We start from the raw sequence: 23,054 nt of genomic DNA, 5'->3' as shown, positions 1-23,054 counted from the left end.
ATGCACTTTTTTAAGCATAAACATTATATTAACATTAACATGGAGCCCTGAGAGTGAGAGGTATAAGTTTTCCTAGTGCAGATTTTAATGAACCCGTCATTAAACCCTATCATTAATAATGATAATAACACTTATGGATGTGTGTAAGTTATTATGACTGAATATTATTATTATTAATAAATAATAAATCACTTTCTCTCTCTCTCTCACACTCACGCGCGCACGCACGCACACACACTTTAAATGAACAAAATATGTTGGTTGGGTCAGGGTGACTAAACTACTGGAATACTTATAATGACTGTTGTAAATAGCAACACACTACACAGCGCACATCCATGTCTCGGATCACCGTGGACGCAATCTCTGGTTTCATTCAAATGTGTATGTCTTGCGTCTCAGTTTTGACTGTTTTGAAAATTAAATCAGAGTAATTTAGTATTAATACTACTACAATATTGTTGTAGTGATCACATTTACTTTACGATTGATTTGGACACTGTAACTTGTATAATGGATTTATAAACCGGCAAGATTTAAAAACATTAAGTTAATCACAATTCAATATTTCATGTCCCTTAAATTATTTCTGTGGTAAAAAATAAAAAAATAAAACTGTAATAAGTTTACTATGAATGAATACAATGCATTATCCCTTAAATGTCACCCTTAATAGTTTGAATATGTTTGTTCGTCTTGGCTCAAATCCACTTGCTGTAAAACTTTTCTCTTCGCGGAAGCTTTGCAATAATTACAAGTGAGATAATGAAATAATTCATCTCCAATACATTTTTTGTCTAATTATTTGCCCAAGTTAGTTGTGGTATTAAGGTAAAAATTAACTCAGTGGGTGGTTGTCACGTAACGTTAGATGACTTAGCAGATTTGACGTGTTCCCCCCTTTTGCAGCGACTTTCCTCTTGCAAGATTTGCAGACAGGGTGCCCATCCTCGATTAAATTGCCCTCGGGACTCTTGTAATAGCCAAAATACGACCATACCTCCGATTTTGTCCTCTTGGATGGCTGAAAAATCTCCCGTGCGCTGTCACTGACTTCCGCCATGTCTTCTCGCGCAAAAAAACAACATTGCATCTGCGCGCCTTCTGAGTGCTCGCGAGTCGCGCCTGCGTCAGACTGATTCTGGCTGGACAGGATTTACCGCGAGTTTTCAAAATCACGATAATCAAACACGGTTTTTATGATAATTAAATTTTTAACGATAATACTAACCGCCAGGACATTTTATCGTGGTTTATCGTGAAACCGGTAATCGTCCCATCCCTACCTGCTTTCGGGTACTTTTTTTCGTACCACCTCCGGCGAGGTTCTAAGCGAGCTGAGGCGAGCTAAGCCGATACTAAAATGTGACGTGAAAACAATGCCGACTGCTGATTGGTCACAGAGAATCTGCGTCATCATTGCACGCGCCAGATGGAGTATCCAGAATAACCCCGCCATTTTTAAATAGTTTGGCCAGAGATAGTTACTAAACTTACTAATATTATTATGGCAACTCGGAAGAATACGCCGTGGTCAAACGAGGAGGTGCAGACATTCCTTTGTTTGGTTGCCGAAGAGAGGATCCAGCGAGAGCTTGATGGGGCAACGAGGAACGAAATGCGTCGCTATGACGACCGGGTACTATTTGTGGCGGTACTTTCTGCAATGGAAAACGGAGCGAAAAGCGAGCCGAGTCGAGGCGAGCCAAGGCGAGTCGAGTCGAGTCGAGCTGGTACTGGTAATGGAAAAGCGCCATAACACTTGTATTAAAGGTGCATCGTTTAATTTCTGTACTAGTTTTACAGTGGCCCCGCATAGCAAAAAGCTAAAAATTAACCAAGAATATTGTTGTCCCACCACCACGTTGTCCAACTGATAAGAGCTGCCATTTGTTGCATATGAGAAACATCAAACGACACAAAAGTGGAATGAAACGAGCTACTTGTTTGAGGTGAGCAGTGCGGAACGTTTATTAGCTCTGAGAAATAATAATAGACAGCACAGCGCGAGCTCTGAACTGTTTACTGGCGGGATGATCTCGATCACATGAAACCGTTACTACACAGCGCTGGGAGATCCAGTGAAAAAGCATTTGAACTCACTGCAGAATAAATAACATTGCAGGGAGATCTAGTGGGACGCATTCAAATTCAGCACAGAATTCTGTTACAAACCATATTAGATCAAACAGCGCTGATGTCTAAACCAGGAGAAACATTGTGCCATGAAAGAAAAAGTTATAGTAGGCTTTTCAATCCACAAATCACCAACATTTACCATGGATTTAATGTAGCAACGCTAACTGTAACCACGGTATTGTGGCAGAAATAGTCAAATGTTTATTAATCTCAGGGTTTGTACAACCTTTTGAGACTGCAATTCAAGCACTTTACAATAGGGCTGTCGCGATAACCGCAATATTGTAGCACCGCTCTACTGATAGGCCAACCGCAGAGGAATGCAAGTAACCACAGCAACCGCGATATTCAAGGGTTTTCTTTTTTTCATAAGGCTTTACCCTTCTTGTTTTCAACTTTGTAAATCTGTATTGAATGTTAAATAAGTTAATAATGATAACAAGACTGTATATCATGGGGATTTGCACTTAATCCTAAACAGACAGTGAATGAGAGATCAATTGAGCGCGTGCGATGACCTGCGTCTGTCTTTCAGGTCAAGTCATATATATGATGACCTGCGTCTGTCTTTCAGGTCAAGTCATATATATGATGACCTGCGTCTGTCTTTCAGGTCAAGTCATATATATGATGACCTGCGTCTGTCTTTCAGGTCAAGTCATATATATGATGACCTGCGTCTGTCTTTCAGGTCAAGTCATATATGATGACCTGCGTCTGTCTTTCAGGTCAAGTCATATATATGATGACCTGCGTCTGTCTTTCAGGTCAAGTCATATATATGATGACCTGCGTCTGTCTTTCAGGTCAAGTCATATACACTCACCGCCCACTTTATTAGGTACCCCATGCTAGTAACGGGTTGGACCCCCTTTTGCCTTCAGAACTGCCTCAATTCTTCGTGGCATAGATTCAACAAGGTGCTGGAAGCATTCCTCAGGGAGTTTGGTCCATATTGACATGATGGCATCACACAGTTGCCGCAGATTTGTCGGCTGCACATCCATGATGTGAATCTCCCGTTCCACCACATCCCAAAGATGCTCTATTGGGTTGAGATCTGGTGACTGTGGAGGCCATTTTAGTACAGTGAACTCATTGTCATGTTCAAGAAACCAATTTGAAATGATTAGAGCTTTGTGACATGGTGGAAGTAGCCATCAGAGGATGGGTACATGGTGGCCATAAAGGGATGGACATGGTCAGAAACAATGCTCAGGTAGGCCGTGGCATTTAAACGATGCCCAATTGGCACTAAGGGGCCTAAAGTGTGCCAGGAAAACATCCCCCACACCATTACACCACCACCACCAGCCTGCACAGTGGTAACAAGGCATGATGGTTCCATGTTCTCATTCTGTTTACGCCAAATTCTGACTCTAACATCTGAATGTCTCAACAGAAATCGAGACTCATCAGACCAGGCAACATTTTTCCAGTCTTCAACTGTTCAATTTTGGTGAGCTCTTGCAAATTGTAGCCTCTTTTTCCTATTTGTAGTGGAGATGAGTGGTACCCGGTGGAGTCTTCTGCTGTTGTAGCCCATCCGCCTCAAGGTTGTGCGTGTTGTGGCTTCACAAATGCTTTGCTGCATACCTCGGTTGTAACGAGTGGTTATTTCAGTCACTGTTGCCCTTCTATCAGCTCGAACCAGTCTGGCCATTCTCCTCTGACCTCTGGCATCAACAAGGCATTTCCGCCCACAGAACTGCCGCTCACTGGATGTTTTTTCTTTTTCGGACCATTCTCTGTAAACCCTAGAGATGGTTGTGCGTGAAAATCCCAGTAGATTAGCAGTTTCTGAAATACTCAGACCAGCCCTTCTGGCACCAACAATCATGCCACGTTCAAAGTCACTCAAATCAACTTTCTTCCCCATACTGATGCTCGGTTTGAACTGCAGGAGATTGTCTTGACCATGTCTACATGCCTAAATGCACTGAGTTGCCGCCATGTGATTGGCTGCTTAGAAATTAAGTGTTAACGAGCAGTTGGACAGGTGTACCTAATAAAGTGGGCGTCTGTCTTTCAGGTCAAGTCATATATGATGACCTGCGTGTCTTTCAGGTCAAGTCATATATATGATGACCTGCGTCTGTCTTTCAGGTCAAGTCATATATATGATGACCTGCGTCTGTCTTTCAGGTCAAGTCATATATATGATGACCTGCGTCTGTCTTTCAGGTCAAGTCAATATATATTCGTGAAAAGGTTGCCGTTTCCAAGGAAAGCGAAATATTTGTCGTATCACCCTTTTAACGTTTAAGGGTATTTACCATGAATGGCGTCAGCATTCACATCGCGCGAGGAAAAAAAATCAGCGAGTCACGCATTAAATCAATGCTATTTGATCTCTATTAAAGCAACACTAAGTAAGATTTTTTTTACCTTAAAATAATGTTTCCAAAATCGTTTCAGTGGTTCATTGAGTCGTAACAGGGTGAAAGGCACTTCTGGATTCGCTTTGTGGTCCTATATCTGCTATAACCGCGCTATGTAAGATTGCCAGATCGGGTCGCGTTTCTGTAGTTCTAATGAGACATAAGAAAAATACAAATTTGACTTGCTTTACGTCAAGCGTTACAATAGTCATTATTTTGTTTTTCTTCGTTTCTGATGTCGCAATACATCACACTTTCATGAAATCATGCAACATACTCTACCTTGTCTGTGGACATCGTTCATTCCAAAGCCGGTGCTGGATAAACAACGAGCGTGCGTGCGACAGTAAGCTGCGGTAGGCTAAATTATTTACGACAGCAGTAATGGACAATTCCGCTTCCAACCTGTAGGGCGACCGCAGAGGAAAAGTTACTTGGTGTTGCTTTAAGTGAAGCATCAGCTTCAGCGTTACCCATGCGACGCATTGATGGTCAGCTGAGCCATGAAAAGTGGAGCTCAAAGTTAAAATAATTAACACCTTGTTTCGTTTACATCTTTTAATGAATCAGCGTTTTTGAACGTGTTCGTTGAATGAACGGTTTAATGACTCACTCAAAGACAGTCCGTTGCCGTAACGATGCGCTGAGTGACAGCCTTTCAATGCCCAGAGACGCTGTTTGGTTTCCATTACATTGGTTACTGAAAATGTCCTCGTTTTTGTGCATGCTGACCACATAGTAACACTTATTTATATAGCAACAAATAAATATAAATAAAAAAAATAAAAAAATGGCGATAATACCGCAAATCGCACTATTGAGCCACTCAAAATTACCGCAAGGTAGGGGTGGGCGATATAGCCTCAAAATTATATCACGATATTTCAAGAATATTTGCGATAATGATATTTATGACGATATAGAAAATCTTCTTCTTTTTTGACTCATTACGTTTATTTCGCCTAAATGTTTGCTCACTCATTGTGTTTTTACAATGGGGTAATTTTGTTGTGTTTACACAACACAATGAAGTTTGATTTCAATCTTTGAATTAAATTGAAAAAGTAGCAAAAATCGATACAAAAAAAAAAATACAAATAAAGAAAAAAGTTTTTGGGTAGGTCTAACACTAGTATTCAGAAATACTACAGAAACTGAATAAAGTAATCACATGTAAAATAACACAGTCTTTTAGTTCTGATTCCTGACTAAACGAAATACATAGGCTATTAATTCTCATTCCTTACAATTAAAGCTATCTTTTGTTGTTTTGACGACAACATTAATGACAGACACATGTGGCTGCTGTCACTTTTACTGCTAGTGCACTGATCCATTGCTGTTTTCATTATACTGTCTGTCACACTGTCACATGTGTTCTATACATAACCGACTGTGTTTACGAGAATACTTACCAAGACCGGGAATAATCCGGGAAAAATTACTTTTGTTACTCGCGAGCTGTTTGTGAGGCGGCTTTACTGTAAGTATGCACGCAGAGAAACGTTCAGAGTCTCTCAGAGACCGCGCGAGTAGCCTACTGGATAGTTTAAAATCGCTTGAATGTTTAAACTGATAAGACTTAAGAAGACGTGAAAATTATAAACTTTAGTTGTGATGCACTGATGGCCCGATTGTGCAAGTGACAATTCAGTTATGTCCCGACTCCTAAACGCGAGAGTGTGGTATCGCCGCCTGCAGCGCTTGACTCTTGCCTTGTGCAACACATTTTGAGAGACGAGAAAGAGAAGACGCGGCAGCATCGCTGAACACTCAAGCTGTTTTTGAAATTGCATCTCGGAGAAAGTTTGGTTGTACTCGACGGTGTGTTTTTGCTTGTTGTGTTTCCACCTAGCAGTAACAGGTTTTTTTTGTGCATATTTTGCTAAATATTGTGCTTTGTTGGAGGTCTGACCTCTTGTAACCAAACCACTTCCATTCTATTGAAGTAGCTCCCTTTTTATGTACTAAATTGTCATCGGAGGCTGACAGGCTGCTCTTACTCTCAGACAGGTGATGTTGTTGTGCGCGCTAGGGAACGTAAATGCGCCATACGCCATCGCGTCGCTATATCATTGATATCTCGAAATGACACTTTTTTTATCATGTTAAAATTTATACCGGTATTATCGTGAACGGCATGATATGGCACACCCCTACCGCAAGGTAAATTCCTTCACCGCAACAGCCCTACTTTACAAGAGCTTTCAATTGTTTCCCACTTTTTCCAGCACGTCAAAGTTCTAAATATTATCAGTTATTTTTAATGTATAAATAAAATGTATTTATTTTTCAAAATAATACCGGTTTCACGGTATTTTTTTTTTCAAGCATGACTGGGTGTCACATTTTCTACTGAGAGGGGAAATACTGCAGTAGATTAACAGAATGATCTCCCTATTTAAATGTAATTAGTGAATATTGTAGAAAAAATCCACACTAGTATTAATACTGGTTTGCAAGGCTGTTTACAAAGAGGTGCCAGCAGGATGCGCTTTAGGAGAGGCAGAAATAGCGGTTTCCTCAGTAATGGTTGAACACAAAGCAGCAGCGCTCACAAATAAATAAAAGATTCAATTGAAAAATAACAATCGAAACTCTAAAGACCGTCAGTTCACTTCAGATACATTCATATTTCATATAAAAACACCCATGCCGCGTTTTAATTTTGAAACGTGCAGTGCTCATGTTTATTAAACGATGTCAATGCCAACCACAAATAGATTTTCCAAAAGGCCGTGTTGATATTGTGAACCAATGTATGGGAAACACTGTAACTGTGCGTTCACACCGCCGCCGGCGAGAGCGTCAATGTGGCCGGAAGCCGGCAGCGAGCTCGGGCGAGGGCGGCGTGTCATGGACGGCGAGAAGAGTTGAAGTCAGGTCAACTTTATGGTAATGAGCTATGACAGGGTTCGGCGGCAAACAATCGGAATGTAGAAGTCTTCCGCTTGAGAGGATTCCAGAGAACGCAGTCATGTAAACTTTGGTTCCAACCACATTAGCTCCCAAGCAAAATAGAGGAGAGGTTGATCATGTGAATTTGATAAAGCACGCAACACTATTTATAGGCAACATTTTCGTGCTAGAACGCTTGTTTTTCCGCGGGAATGCAAATTAGATTAGCACTTAACCATGAACACAAAAGACACACCACATAAATGGCTTTTAATTGGTTTATTTCGTTTGCAAACATGTCACTATAATTGTTACGTTCTTTCCATCGATCAATTTCTTACTTTCACATTTAAAAGATTCCATGAGGTTAACTTATACCCTACTTGGTCAGTCTGCAAAAATAACGATCAAAATGCTTGTTTGCTTTGCGGCCCCTTTAAATAAAGTTTAAAAAAAGACCAAGCATTCAATTTACGTCAGAGCGTGCACGAATCTTTCTACGGCGTCGTTGGCAGGGCGGCGAGAGCAAATTTTGCCACTCTCGCCGGCGGCAGTGTGAACGCACAGTAATATAATTTGACAGCTATCAATTATAGTTTAACCAATCCATTTTCACCTTCACGCTTAGTAACACATTCAGCTGTGCCTCACCACAATGCAACAGTGAAAAGTGATCCTCTCAAACAGTGTCGCGCTGCATTCCAATCGTTGTTAAAGCGACATACACCGATTTAATATACCGGTATTGCGGTATGAACCGGTATACCGCCCAGCACTAATATATATATATATATATATATATATATATATATATATACACACAAAAATGATGAAAAAAGTATATAGGCAATTCAAATAAATACCTAAAATAACTCAATCCTATTTTAGTGGGAAACCTCTTAAAAACAAAACATTTATTGCAATTCTGTTCACAGCAACTGTTGGTCAGAAAACACACTTTACCTTCAACAAATGTTTACGTTAAAAGCCAATATATGGAAGGAAATACTCCAATAACAAAGACTGTGCTCCCCTTTTTCCTCACATCATAAATTTAAACATGTCGTTTAAAAAAAAGTCGGTATGAGCCTTAATTTCATAGCCTGAAAGCCCATCAGCCTTCAGCATAATGGGTATCACCAGCAGCTGTCTTTGAGCTATGCGGTAAACAGGTAGCCCTCGCGAAAAAAAGCCAGAGGAGGGAGAGAGAGAGAACAGGGGAGAGCGGGAAGAAAAGAGAGAGAGAAGCTGCCAGCACAACTCGCACCACAGGGAGACTGGCAGACGGGGGAGGGAGTGAGAGAGTGTAGCAGACGAGTGTCAGGAGGAAAAATGAGGAAGAAATGAGCCCTACAGCAATTACCCTTACAGACAGACTACAGCTCCTTAATTTCTATGCAAAAAAGATCAGAGAGAGGAAAGAAAAAAAAAAGAGAAGGAGGGAGGTAAAAAGGAAGAGAGAGGAAAAGCAGAGGGGAAGGAAAGAAAGAGACAGAAAGGAGGAGGGAAAAAAGACCTTATTCATGTCTCGTTCTGTGGATGCCCCTGGATAGAACCGACATCAGCAAGCGCCACCGACGGGAACAGAGAGCAGGAAGGGGGAGGGGAGGCAATCGGACATTTACATAAAAATAGAGGGCCATGTCTACTGAGGAGATGCTCATTTACTCCAATGGCAGTTCGGTTATTCCAGATCATTCCATCCCATAGCAAGTGGAGCACTGGGATTGGTTCTCTCCCACGTTCAATTCAGAGTCGGGAAAAGTTCCCTCTCAAACATCAGCCAAATGGCCTCCTGTCTCATTACATCTCCGAAACAGCACTCCATGTTTTCCTCCACTCGCTCTGCGATTAAATACAAGGATTCAGAAGATCCGTCAAGTTCTTCCTTCACTTGCTCTTCCCTTGGGGTGGGAGCGATTAGTTAGCAGACAGGAATGGCACTTGCTGCAAAATGTTCAGACTTTAACAAGCTGTAGATCCGATGAGGGGGGTAAACTATGAGAGGAGGGAACAAACATGGAGGGATAAAGATGTGAAGACACCAACCCAAGACAAAGTCTTTTAGTTTATGCTCGGTATTAACATGCAATCACAAGTGGGCCGTGCTGAATACAGGTGTAAATGTGGTTCAAACAGCTTACAAAAGAAACTGAATGTTTCTGAATAAAGTAACTGAAACTGAATAAAGTATATCATATTAATGAGTTGTGTAATAATACATATTACTGAATAAAGTAATCAAATGTACACTCACCTCAAGGATTATTAGGAACACCTGTTTAATTTCTCATTAATGCAATTATCTAATCAACCAATCACATGCCAGTTGCTTCAATGCATTTAGGGGTGTGGTCCTGGTCAAGACAATCTCCTGAACTCCAAACTGAATGTCAGAATGGGAAAGAAAGGTGATTTAAGCAATTTTGTGCGTGGCATGGTTGTTGGTGCCAGACGGGCCGGTCTGAGTATTTCACAATCTGCTCAGTTACTGGGATTTTCACGCACAACCATTTTAAGGGTTTATAAAGAATGGTGTGAAAAGGGAAAAACATCCAGTATGCGGCAGTCCTGTGGGCGAAAATGGCTTGTTGATGCTAGAGGTCAGAGGAGAATGGGCCGACTGATTCAAGCTGATAGAAGAGCAACTTTGACTGAAATAACCACTCGTTACAACCGAGGTATGCAGCAAAGCATTTGTGAAGCCACAACACGCACAACCTTGAGGCAGATGGGCTACAACAGCAGAAGACCCCAGCGGGTACCACTCATCTCCACTACAAATAGGAAAAAGAGGCAACAATTAGCAAGAGCTCACCAAAATTGGACAGTTGAAGACTGGAAAAATGTTGCCTGGTCTGATGAGTCTCGATTTCTGTTGAGACATTCAGATGGTAGAGTCAGATTTTGGCGTAAACAGAATGAGAACATGGATCCATCATGCCTTGTTACCACTGTGCAGGCTGGTGGTGGTGGTGTAATGGTGTGGGGGATGTTTTCTTGGCACACTTTAGGCCCCTTAGTGCCAATTGGGCATCGTTTAAATGCCACGGCCTACCTGAGCATTGTTTCTGACCATGTCCATCCCTTTATGGCCACCATGTACCCATCCTCTGATGGCTAGTTCCAGCAGGATAATGCACCATGTCACAAAGCTCGAATCATTTCAAATTGGTTTCTTGAACATGACAATGAGTTCACTGTACTAAAATGGCCCCCACAGTCACCAGATCTCAACCCAATAGAGCATCTTTGGGATGTGGTGGAACGGGAGCTTCGTGTCCTGGATGTGCATCCCACAAATCTCCATCAACTGCAAGATGCTATCCTATCAATATGGGCCAACATTTCTAAATGCTTTCAGCACCTTGTTGAATCAATGCCACGTAGAATTAAGGCAGTTCTGAAGGCGAAAGGGGGTCAAACACAGTATTAGGATGGTGTTCCTAATAATCCTTTAGGTGAGTGTATAATAGCAATGCATAGTCTTCACTGTATACATTAAATATAGATTAATACTTATTAAAGCTACAAAAGTTATTCATTCAAGAGCAGTGAGTGATTTTATTTTTTGACTGCAGCAGATTTATTACGCTCCACGGATCCAATATACTGTTAAACAAGAGTTTTCTTTCTCAAGTGTTTACATTCACTTAAGACATAACTGACCATGTTTACGAGGATACTTGTCAAAACGGCATTTCGACATTTTGTGTGTAGGCTATTTGACCGTTTAGGCGCGAATCCAAGACCCACAGTATTAGGGGTGTTGAAATTAATTGTTTCTGCGATGCATCGTGATGCAGACGAGGACGATTCGGTATCGGTTCAGTAATAGACCATAATCGATTATAATGTACTGACGCTTTTCTGACGTCATTTGTCGCGTATGTGCTTTGTCGCAGTAGCATACAATTGCAGAGGGAGGCGAGACGCGAGAGCGAGTAATTAAAAATGCTCCAACTACTTTAAAAGCCTACATCTGGGCACATTTCGGCTTTTATGAACAACCTGGTAAGCACGACCTGGAGAAGACACTCGCTGTGTGCGCTCATGTCACGCACAAATAGAATATGCAGGAGGTAATACCACTACTTAAAACACGTTAGCCGTTTTCACCCCGAGCTGTTAACGCCTGGCAGAGTCTGACTGCTTTAGAGTAAGCGGATGAGCTCCAACGTCACCCGAATCCGCAGCCAAATACAAATCATCCACCCGCCCCAATAATTTTCTCTGATTTAAGTATCCACACCCGATGGTCAAATTACAATTATTCTGCGTTGTTACGCGTGATTATAAATGGATGATCGTCACCTTCAACAGCGGACTCGGCGACGGTTGATGCGCGCATCTCTAATGGTAACATTATACACTGATGAATGAGCGCTGCTTTTAAATGAACATTTCTTTAAAACAAAATTGATTTGACAGTATTTCACGTTCTTAAAGGTCATAAGGCTTTACTCCCTTGAAACTTAAACTAGAATGTCACTGTTTCTGTCACTGCGACTTCCCGAACAGGCGAACACGAACACGCACACACGTCACTTTTGAAGTAAAATTGAAAATTGATGCGGTGCATCGTGATATCGAATGGAACTGAATCGATGACATAATCGTAATCGAACCAAACCGTGAGACCAATGTAGGTTCACACCCCTACACAGTATACTTTGCTTATGCACGCTCTTCGCATTCTCAGCTTAATTTGCTTTTAATGACACTGTTTAATATCAGCTGGGTCCCACAGTTTAGTAACAGTAGACTGCATTTTACAACACTCACTTATTCGGCTGATTTGGATGTTAAGTTTGGCTAAGGGAGAAACGAAAGCGCACCGTGACCGCTGTGAAGGAAAGGAAGGTGCGCACGAAATGCGGCAGTAACACAATAATCGTTTTACATCAATTATTTTGTTTTCATAATCGAAAATCAATTATGATTAATCACACAGCCTTAGTCAAAAAAAAGCATGTGACCACATTGTATTTGTAATGTAAATGCTAATGCGCCCTGATCAGGGCTCCAGACTGCGACCAAATGGTCGCATTTTGCGACTAAAATTTGAGAGTGTGCGACTGAACTTTACATCCAGTCGCACATGTGCGACCAGTAAATTTGCCTCACGTTAAACGCATGGTTAAGCGTGGAAGGGGCGCGTCAATGAATCCGGAATGAGTGAGTGTGACAAGAATAGAGAGCGCGCGTGTCTGTGGGAAGGAGACGGAGACAAATATCACAAGCTGCTATGTGCGTCTGAGAGCGATCTATCGACTCGTTACCAAGCAGCGAATGCAAACAAAATGAAAGTGGAACGAAAATACGCTACTCATTTATGCTGCACGGACCGTTAATTATTCCGGACCAATAATAGACAGAGCAGCGCATAACCTTTCTTATGTATATCAATGGAGCAGCGCCCCGAACCATTGACAGTAAAATAAAGACCCGAACTTGCCAGTCGCGGGCCGATCTCGCTCACGCGACACTGTTACTAGGAGATCCAGTGAAGAAATCCATTGAACTCGCCTCAGAATTAATAACATCATCGCTACGAGATCCAGTGAGAAACATTCTGATTCGGCGCTGAGTTCTGTTATAAACCATAGATATCAGATCAAACAGTGCTGACGTGGAAACCAGGAGAAAAACTTATAGAAGGCTTATAGAAGGCTTTCAGTCCACAAATCAGCAACATTCACCATGGATTTAGGCTAATGTATGTAGTAAGTAACTCTAACCATAAATATGATAATGTGACAGAAATAGTCAAACGCAGCACATCTTTTCTAGCACTTCAAAACTATAATATCATATATAAATGCTTTTAATTTATATTTTTATGTGATGACCAACACATTTTTTGTTCATCCTTCAAAGATTATCCTAAAACTAAAAATTTTAAGATGTTGGATAACTCTTATTTAAAAAAAATACCATTGTAAACAGTAGGATGTTTATTGGCTATGTTCACTCCTTAATATACATTTTTTCACTCCTTTTGTTTTTTCATTAATATTAAGACATCATGAATGATGATAATAATAATAATAACAAAAGTTAATTTCATCTACACCCTAAATTAAGCTTAGTGATTTATTGTTAGCCCCAGTGCTACCAGAATTTTTTTTTTTTTTTTTGTAGAACTCAGTGCAAGTTCTCATTTGAGGTGATGCTGCCCTCAAATTTGAGTCTGGAGCCCTGTGAACTTAAAATAAAACTGCATATCGTAATATCTGTACGTTAAGTCTCTTTATTAGGGCTGGGTATCGATTCAGATGTTCAAATTCGATTCGAATTCGATTCACAAGCTCACAGTTCGATTCGATTCGATTTCGATTCTCGATTCGACTATAATGAATATAGATGTAATACAAATCTCAGTCTAAATATCAGTTAGACAATTTTCTATTACATTGATCTCACCTAAATGGGGTAATTTTTTGGTTAAGAGTTTATGCAACACATGGAAGCTTGATTTCAATCTTTGAATTAAATTGAAAAAAGTAGCACAAATAAATACAATAGAATAGGCCTTTGGACACAAATAAAGAGACATAAAAAGAAAAGTTTTTGGGTAGGTCAGAAATACTACAGAAACTGAATAAAGTAATCCAATGTAAAATAACACTGGATAGTCTTTTAGTCCTGACTGAATTAAATACATAGGCTATTAATTCTGATTCCTTACAATTAATGCTATATTGTGTTGTTTTGACAACAAAATTAATGACAGACACATATGGCTGCGTTCACTTTAAGAACTAGTGCACTGATCCATTACTGTTTCATTATACTGTCTGTCACACGCGTTTTATGCTTATTTAAGACACAACCGACTGTCTTTACGAGGTTACTCACCAAGACCAGAGTTTTGACATCATTTTGCGTGTTTTTAACTGTTAAAGCGATATAATCCACGAAAAAGAACTTTTGTTACTGGCGAGCTGTTTGTGAGCCGGATTTAGGCTTTACTGTATGTGCACGCAATGAAAAACATGCGCGAGCACAGGATAGTTTAAAATTGCTTGAATGTTTAAACTGGTAAAACTTAAAAAAGACGTGAGAATGATAAACGTTAGTTACGATGCAATGCTGGCCCGATTGTGCAAGTGAATCATGTCCCGACTCCTAAACACGAGTGTGTATATAAATAGTCTCTGGTGTGTATCGACGCCTGCAGCGCTTGACGCTTGCCTTGTGCAGAGTGAGAAGACGCAGCACCGCGAGCCCTGAATATGGAAAAAATCGATTCGTGGCCGTTGAGAATCGATTTTGAATCGACCGCATTTTAAAAAACGATTAATCGAAAAATCTATTTTTTTGCCCAGCCCTACTCTTTATTATTAAAAAATTTGTCAGTATTACAGTTATTTTGGGGGAATTTTGAATAATTGCATTGCAAGCTGCTTTAAGGTGTGCCCCTAAATTTTCTGCTTGTGCTCCTAAAATTTTCAGTCAGGGGCAACAGCGCTCCTAGTAAAAAAAGTTAGTCTGGAGCCCTGCTGATGCAGATTCCCAGACTGCCAGCTCAACTGTAAATTCATCCCTGCACTATAACAAGGACTTAAACTTCAACAGTTATGTGATGTTTTAAAAAAAAAAATCTATCCGAATGGAGGAAAAAAGCCTGTTATATGCACAGATCTGAGCATATTTCTTACTTTAACACATGTGAAGTTCAGGTAATACAAGCACTTGACTCAAATCTAAAAGACATCCTCTCAAAACACTGAGAAAATGTGAGAAGTGTTCACAAGAGACGCATTTCAGATGCATGTTCAAAAGTAACACCAGGTGTAAACAGGATCTTAACATCTAAGACAGAGTGGAGAATATGATGAAGAGGTCAGCAGCTCTAGCCACTAAGTGAAATGCAATTCTTAAAATTTCCAAGCTTTTTTTCTGAGCCTCCTGTGACTCAAGGTTGTGTCTCATATTTGACAAAAGTCTGAATTATGGCTCATCCACTTGGTTCTTGAAATATTCTGAGACACGAGTTCCTCAAGTGCAGCATACAACAGAAGTGATTGTGCCATCTTTCACTCTCTCCCCTTTAAAGTCTCACTGGACCTGCTGTTCACTGATTCACACCTCCATTGCCAGGGTGCCAGTCGAGATCTAAATCAGGTGCTCTGTGGTCCAGCGCAGGCCAATATATTTAAGTGTGTGTGCGTCTTAAAAGCTTAAACTACTGCATCCTGTGGGTCTCCACTGTGTTTGTAAGAAGGCCAGCAGAAAGACAACAGCATGTGTGTTTGTGAAAAAGACATCAAGAAGTGTGCGTCAAGAGAGCTGTCGAACGGGCAGCAGGTTCACACGTCTGTCGCCAGGAGAGAAGGTCAAGTGGCAACGACCCTGCTGATCTCAAGACGACCACAAGTATAACATTTAGTCCTGACAAACAGGCTGTTTGACACTTTATCTGATCCTGTATTAGTTGAACAAAGAAGCACAGATGCCTACAAGAGGAACAAATTAAAAGTGCACAGCTTAATACAACATTTGACAATCTGGATTAGCAGTGCACTCACATAAAATGAAATGCGATTTCATCTGCAATAAAATTAACACTTGAATAGAGTTCATCTAACAGATTTCCCAACACCTTATGACCAATTCAAAGTCTTCCATGACTTTTCCAGCTGTTCTAGATGTGCAATCTCTAACTAAATAAATATTTTAGAGCAGGGCATAGCTAGGAAAAAAAGATATATATTTTTCCAGGCCTGAAAATCTCAATTAGAAAATTTCCTAATATTTCCAGGGTTTCCTTTGACCGTGGGAACCCTGTTCCGGAGACCAACAAATGAAGAAAGAAACAAGAGGTGTCTAGAGAAAGAGAGAATCACATGTCTGACTCCTCTTCTGAAAGTCAAGAGACACAACAGGGATGCAGCCATTATAGCAAACATCTCCACAAACAAAAGGAAAATACAGCAATATTTTGTGTGGAGGGTGATATTATGGAATGGGTAAATTGATCATTATTTTTCCCATAAGGCTCCATTTCTGTCCCTCCTCCGGCACAATGAACGGTAATGAGGGTGGGTCAATGGAAAAAAGAAAAAAAAACGCCTTTTCCTATTTCTCTATTACATCCCATTTTTCATTCCTTCTGTTTCACACTGCAAAAGGCATGAATAAAGATGGGGCAGGTCCATCTTCCTGGTCCATAAAGGAAAAGGAAAAAAACCAAGGAAGGAGAGAAAGGTGGAAAATGAAAGCTTTTCCATAGACATCCATGATGCTTTCGGCTCGTTCATGCTTCAGTGCTCTTCATTATTCCATCCTTCAAAGAGCTTAAGAAATAAAAATGAGGCAAAACTTCTTCGATATTTCCTATTCCTTTCTTTTGTTTTTTTATCAAACCGAGGGATTTGCACTCACACACATCGGTTGAGAATTGACAGCATCACACAGACTCCACTGCTCCATTTCTCACAATACAACACAAACCCAAAACAATAACCCTCAGGTCTGAGTTAGCAGAGCGAGAACTGATCTTAAAAGAAAACACAATTACAAATGCATTTCACATTATTCCTACCACACTGATCTACAGGTGAGAACTTCTACAGAGATGAAACAAACACCTTCAGACCAGTCTGTTCAAACACAAGCAGAGGCTCTTGATCTATTTTTATCACTCTAAAGGTTCTTGTAAACATTAAAAATATTGTACCGTGCATAAACTTAATGGCACACTTTCTAGGTTTATTCGCAAGCGACAGACACTGACTGCTGTACTGGGACTATAGAAATAAAAACTGAAGATTTTTGCTTGGGCCTACAGCACATTTTGATGACAAGTAACTAAAATGCACACACAAAGAGTGTGTGGGTGTGAGAGAGGAAGGAGGAGGAAGAAATTCAGAGAGACCACAGTCGATAGAGAAAGAGAGATAAAGTGGGCGAAAAGGAAAAAAGAAACTGAAAAACGCGAAACGAAAAGAAGTATTCGTTAGAGTCAGCGACTGTGTGTCATAAAAACACAGTGAGCCGCCTACCTAGACAGCATCAAGACACTAGGTTTGCTATGACCCCATATCGCAGCATCTCCTTTATTTAAGTATCAACTTGGTACAAAAGTACCAGTACACACTGATAAGATGGATTTTCAAAAATGCTTGTCAGTTTGGCAGCTCACTAGGTTTTGGAACAAACTCTAAGCTGCACTCCACAGCTTACCTGTGAGTTCGTGGTGGATGAGATCAGAGAAGTTGGGATCGTCACCCCACCAGAAGAGCCAGAGCTCCCTGCGTCCCTGCCTCTGGCTCCGCCTCCACACGCTCAGCACATCTGCCTTTAGACAGCGGCTGAAGCTGCAGAGGATGGGGTCCTCCTCCGTGACCGGGAACAGAATGGGCGCCGAGGTCGGACCTTGCCACACGTACCTCTTCCATTTTATCCCCGTCAAGTCAGCCTGTGAGAAAGAGAGATTATGTTAACTTCTGTCAGTAAGGCCACTCACCACCAGTAAAAAGACACATATTCGGCAGCATCTAAAAGTCTTAGTGCTGATCTATTATCTGGTTTTAAGACCGAAGATAAACGGCACTGATGTGATGGAACAGACCCTAGACCAGCAGCACTCGAACTATGAAATACTTAATGGATCCTAGCCCAGGAGTTAATCCTGCCTTAATGATCCACTGTAAGTTCAGCCACACTCAGACCCAAAAACAAGCAGTGAAGAATAAGATGGATAGAAATGGGTTACAATAAAATTGTCTTAACAATAAAAGTTTTTTTTTTTACTATTTAGAAAACCAAGCAGAGATTTTATACATAAAAAGTAAGTAAAATAAGGAATAAAAATACCCACATTATCAGAGCACAAATTAACCAATAACACATGCAGTGACGTTATACACATCCTTAATTGACTTGCCAGGACAGGTCATGCAGACCTCAGCTTTTATAAACTGGACAGCAGCGTTTATAAAGAGAACAACATAAAAACAACCATTAACTGTTATAATCTAAAAACCCTGACCAGAGATGCAAGCCTAACAGCGGTCATTCTCTCTTGTGCACGCCTAGTTAGAATCAGAGATGGAAAAAGACAGCTTCAGCCAGGTGTTTACAGCCATGTTCATAATAATGCTCATTTATTACAAAGTGAAACTTGTTGCAGCTGTTGGAAAATAATGCAGATCAAACACCTGCAAAATATGCAAAGAGAACATCTGCAGAGGATGCACTGAAAAAAACAGCAGCAAAAGCTGTTACACACTTGTTACTGAAACTAAAAATGGGACAAAACTAGCGGTCGAAGTTTAGACCGTTGACAGCTGAGAAAAGAAAAGAAGGGGAAAAAAAGTCAAAACGGACTTAAAGCCAGAAAGAAGAATTTGGCTGAAATGTAAGAGCAAAGTAAACAACCACATGAAGCAATCCACTTTTCCAGCTCAAAATTCTTGTTTTCCAAAAAAAGTTTTTCTGTTGTTGATGGAATTCCATATAGTCTAAAATTAGTAACAACCACAATATGCAAAAACATCAATGGAAAGTGTGCGTGTTTTAAGAGCAGGAGTCATGTTCAGGTTGAGGAATCTGGCTCCTTTGACTTTCCACTTAAACTTGAGTGGTTTGCTGGGTCATGGCCTTCCACATAACTTCCTCCTTTGTCACAACATCTTTTCTTCCTCTCGCTCCCTTTTTCACTAGTTTACAAGAACTCCTCTGAGTGCTGCCAGGAACGACAGCAGATGCCTCTAGTGAGAATCAGAGCAAACAGCTGAGCTACAGGTGAAGTGACACCAACAACCTTCTTGAGACGCACTCCATCTAACGGCCCAAAACTATCGGATGCTTTCTCTGTAGCTCTCACTCCCAAGAGACACTTATCAATAGCGTCTGTCTCACATTGCTTCAGCCACTCAAAAGAGTCAATCGGCGCCCGAAGACCAATAGCCCCTGGACATTCGTCCAAAGACAGGAAAATAGCTTCACATGCACTCCAGATAAAAAAACTGTGACTGTTTTAAATCCATTTAACTGAAAGATTTCATCTTCAAGAGATTTTCACAAGCATAACGACCCCACTAACCCAACAAGTGTGACAAAACTTTAAATGTCAATCTCAGGAAGCCACAAGGTATCTGCAACATATTGCATGAAAACGTGCATCAGACAACATTAAAGTTCATCTCTGGCAACTTGCATTTTTATTGCTACACTATACATACATAAACTAAAGTGAATAAACATGTAATAAAATCTTCATTACACATTAGCTGTTGGGTGATGATGCTTATTTAAGTTCCAAAATCATATTTACGTCACCTGCCTGGCTAACATAATGCACTAAAACTAAAAAAGATGTGTGTGTGTTATGAGGCAGCAAATGTGTGTGCTGAGGTGAGACAGAGTTCCCCATGAGTTGAGCCTTACAGTCGTGTGCTAAAATTACACCAAGCAAAACAAAACGGGGTCAAACACTTTAAGAGCTTAATGTACAGAGAAATATGCAGATGGGCTGTTCTGCATGGGGACGCTTTTTAACTAAATGTAATAAAACAAATGCAATTTGTCTTTGGGGCAAAACGTGACGAGGAGAAAAAGCACACCTGTAACTAAACAACAACAAAAAAACTCTTCCGAGACTGAGAGCAGAGCACAAGCAAGTTTCTAGAAAACTGCACCTATTCATATTCAAATTATCAAGCAATACATTCAAACTAAGTGTGCAAACAAGTTCTCAGTTGAGCCATCCATCTTCAGACAATATCAGAGATTGTGCTGTGGCAGTAATAAAACAGAGCAGACATTAATAAGCTGAAGTTATATAATTCACCACAAGGCCTTGACACTGTTCACGAGAGTGCGTCTGTGTACTTGTTTTGCTGTAATAGTGAGGGACACATTTATGAAAATGTCAAATATAGCAAAACCTTCTCAGCGATGTGAAAAATCTGCATAAAGAGAACAAATACGGTCTGTTCTCAAATCTAAAAATGCAGGGCTGGTCCATAGCAGTTATAATTAGCTTAATCTAACAACAACAACAGAAGTCAACGGGACACCAGTGTGTGTGTACAAGTGTGTGCACGTGCGTTTAGGGAGCAGAAAGTGCCGTAAACAACCCTGCAGGCTCCAGGAATGCCCAATCTATTTCAAACCCCCATGTCTCTTATTGCAGACATGAGGTAAACCCCAAACCCAACACTGGTTATTTTGAGCCAAAGAACTGATGCATGGCTCACATGATTATTGCAAACACACCAAATCCGTCAATAAAGTGCCATTCCATGAAAGGCTGGATTTTCATTCTGAAAGGGTGATTTCTGTAAGTCAATTTCTGTAAGATTTTTCATCCTATTAATTGATTGTTCATAAACATATTTAAGTGTTTACAAACTGCATTGTCATCTTTAATATATGTTGGAATTTAGTTATAGTTTTATAGATTATTTTAGCCATTGGCTCAAGGTCATTACATAACAGTGTTTGTTATTAGAAAGTAGAATTTAATGCAGATATTTCTACAAACATTCAGTTTTCAATAATCTGCAGACAAACATACTGAAATAAAGATGTCATTATGACAGTCATTCGAGTTAAGGAACTGCACATACTTTTAATAAGCTGAAAAAGTTATGAGGGAAAGTTGACAACTTAACGTTGGAATAAACAAATGTGATGGCATATTTTTTTTTAAAAGACTATGTCCACTATTTTTTTAATTATAGGAAAAGAAAATGCAAACCACTAGGTTCAAAAATACTATATTAGCATAAATACGTATTTGATAAAGCAGCAAGAAGTTGGAAAAACATGCCATAGAGATTAAAAAAAAGAGTTGCTGGATTTTTGTTTACGTGTTTAGAAAAATACTTAAAACCTGGTGTCAGGTTTGCATTGTTAAACGCATTGCTTAAACATATGAGAGACATTAAATCACCGTTTCGTGGATTGACCCAAAATAAGCCTGTAGAGTAGCGTGTAAACATTCATGTAAACACCACCGACCATAAGAACGTGGAGTTTGAACTGAAGTCTAAAAGGCTTTGTTTTACACATCTCTTTCAATAATATATTTTAAAAATCAGCAGAGCAATTTGTAACGTAACTTGCACAAAAAAAAGTGCAGTTAAAATGAAACTTCAACTTTCATTCTGCCAACTCTCTTCCCTGCGTGCAATTTACAAACACATCAAATCAAAACACACAGTCGCTTTGCGTCAAGCCATCTGGTGCAAAATACTACAAACATGTAATCTCTTAAGAAAAGCTTACAAACAAGCAAATAAACAAGCAGTGTGTGTTTGAATCACACACATACACTGGGCCCTGATCCTGCTCGCTCTCTCTCCACTGGGGCTGATGTTAGCATGCTAGGTGGCTAAAAATGGCTGCTTTTTCCTTTTAGTTTTTAAATCTCTTACCAGATAGAATAGATTGGAATGGCAGTCCTCCAAGCTGGCCCCGTTCGGTACGAAACAAGAACTCATCCTTTCACTGCGCGCTCGAACATCCCACCATCGGGCTTTCCATGGAAAAAAAGAACGTTTCTCCGAATTCGAGTCGAATGTGAACGGAATTATTTTTAAACAATCGGTGGGGGAATGGAATTCAACAGCCCCATTCGATCGCTCGCGCCTCCCGCGTTCAGCCCGAATTAGAATTAAAAAAAAGAACGGTCTTAACCGTCGACGAGGCTGTGGGGGAATAGATTACATGTAAAGATAGAGGAATGTGTTATTATAATAGAAAAAGAAAAGGGAGAGCAAAAAGAGGCAACTCTCCCCCCCTCCCCCTTGGCTTAAAAACGGTTTTAGCTTAAAAACGGCTCTCTTATGCCTCCATCCCCGCCGAAAGCGCTTTAAAAACGAAAAACATTCCGCGTTAAAAGCGTCGAAAGGTGACGAGAAACTACATTAAATGGCTCATTTTCATTTAAAAGCGTAAAAGGTCTCTGTTCCTGCTGGTTTCCATTTGAATTCATGGATTCCTTTCTCTAATGGCGGCCACAGGGAGAACTCTGCCTCCCGGAGCCCATTGGCTGCTCGGCGGTCATGAGGGGCGTAACAACACTGTAAATGACGGGCGCTGCCGCTAGGGGAGTCACTGAGCAGAGACAATTACAACTGGCAGACTTTCAACCTGCGCCACCTAGTGGTAATTTAACCTATTTTTTTAATACCAATTATTTTTCCCACTTTTTTTACTCCTTGGATAATCCAATGTAGTACATTTACATATCTTCAAATATGATAATACAATAAAAAATTAAATAAAATATATTTTTTTAAGATTTGTTTCAGTCACATTTTCAAAAAAAACTAAAATAGGCTAAATAGAAAACTGCAACATTAAAGTAACATACTTTAATGTTTTACCAACAGGTCATTGTGAGTGAAAGAAAATTATAAACCATAAATATATGTATATTTCCTTTTATGTAACTTTTGTCATGATAATACTTTTACAACGTAAATCAATCAGTTATATGGCTCTGAAATAAATGTTGATTTATAAATGTATACAGATCAGTGGTAATTATAAAACAATAAAAACAACAACTCATCAATAAGAAATTGGAAACGTATACATTTCAGTCACAATGTAAGCGGTCAAGCATAATAGGTTAACTGCACATACAGCTAGTGGGGGACTTGAGCACCTCCC

The 23,054-nt window shown here is 40.1% G+C and overlaps 1 protein-coding gene across 1 annotated transcript in view; it reads right to left on the bottom strand.

Annotated features, from left to right (window-relative positions):
- med13a (mediator complex subunit 13a) overlaps nucleotides 1–22,405 on the bottom strand; it is a 117,390-nt gene extending 94,985 nt beyond the window's left edge. The window contains exons 1-2 of the mRNA XM_056247638.1: nucleotides 21,812–22,405; nucleotides 17,610–17,844 (exon numbers count right to left, since the gene is read on the bottom strand). Of these exons, the coding sequence (XP_056103613.1) occupies nucleotides 17,610–17,844; nucleotides 21,812–21,877 (301 nt within the window). The 5' untranslated portion in view covers nucleotides 21,878–22,405. The remainder of the gene's footprint in view (nucleotides 1–17,609; nucleotides 17,845–21,811) is intronic.
- Between the last annotated feature and the right edge of the window lie 649 nt (nucleotides 22,406–23,054).

The sequence above is a fragment of the Rhinichthys klamathensis genome, unplaced genomic scaffold, assembly GCF_029890125.1.
Source record: "Rhinichthys klamathensis goyatoka isolate OS25496 unplaced genomic scaffold, OSU_Roscu_1.1 h1tg000050l_1, whole genome shotgun sequence".
Lineage (NCBI taxonomy): Eukaryota > Metazoa > Chordata > Actinopteri > Cypriniformes > Leuciscidae > Rhinichthys > Rhinichthys klamathensis.
The sequence above is the reverse complement of the archived record's forward strand: the minus strand, read 5'-3'. Positions and strand labels throughout refer to the sequence as shown.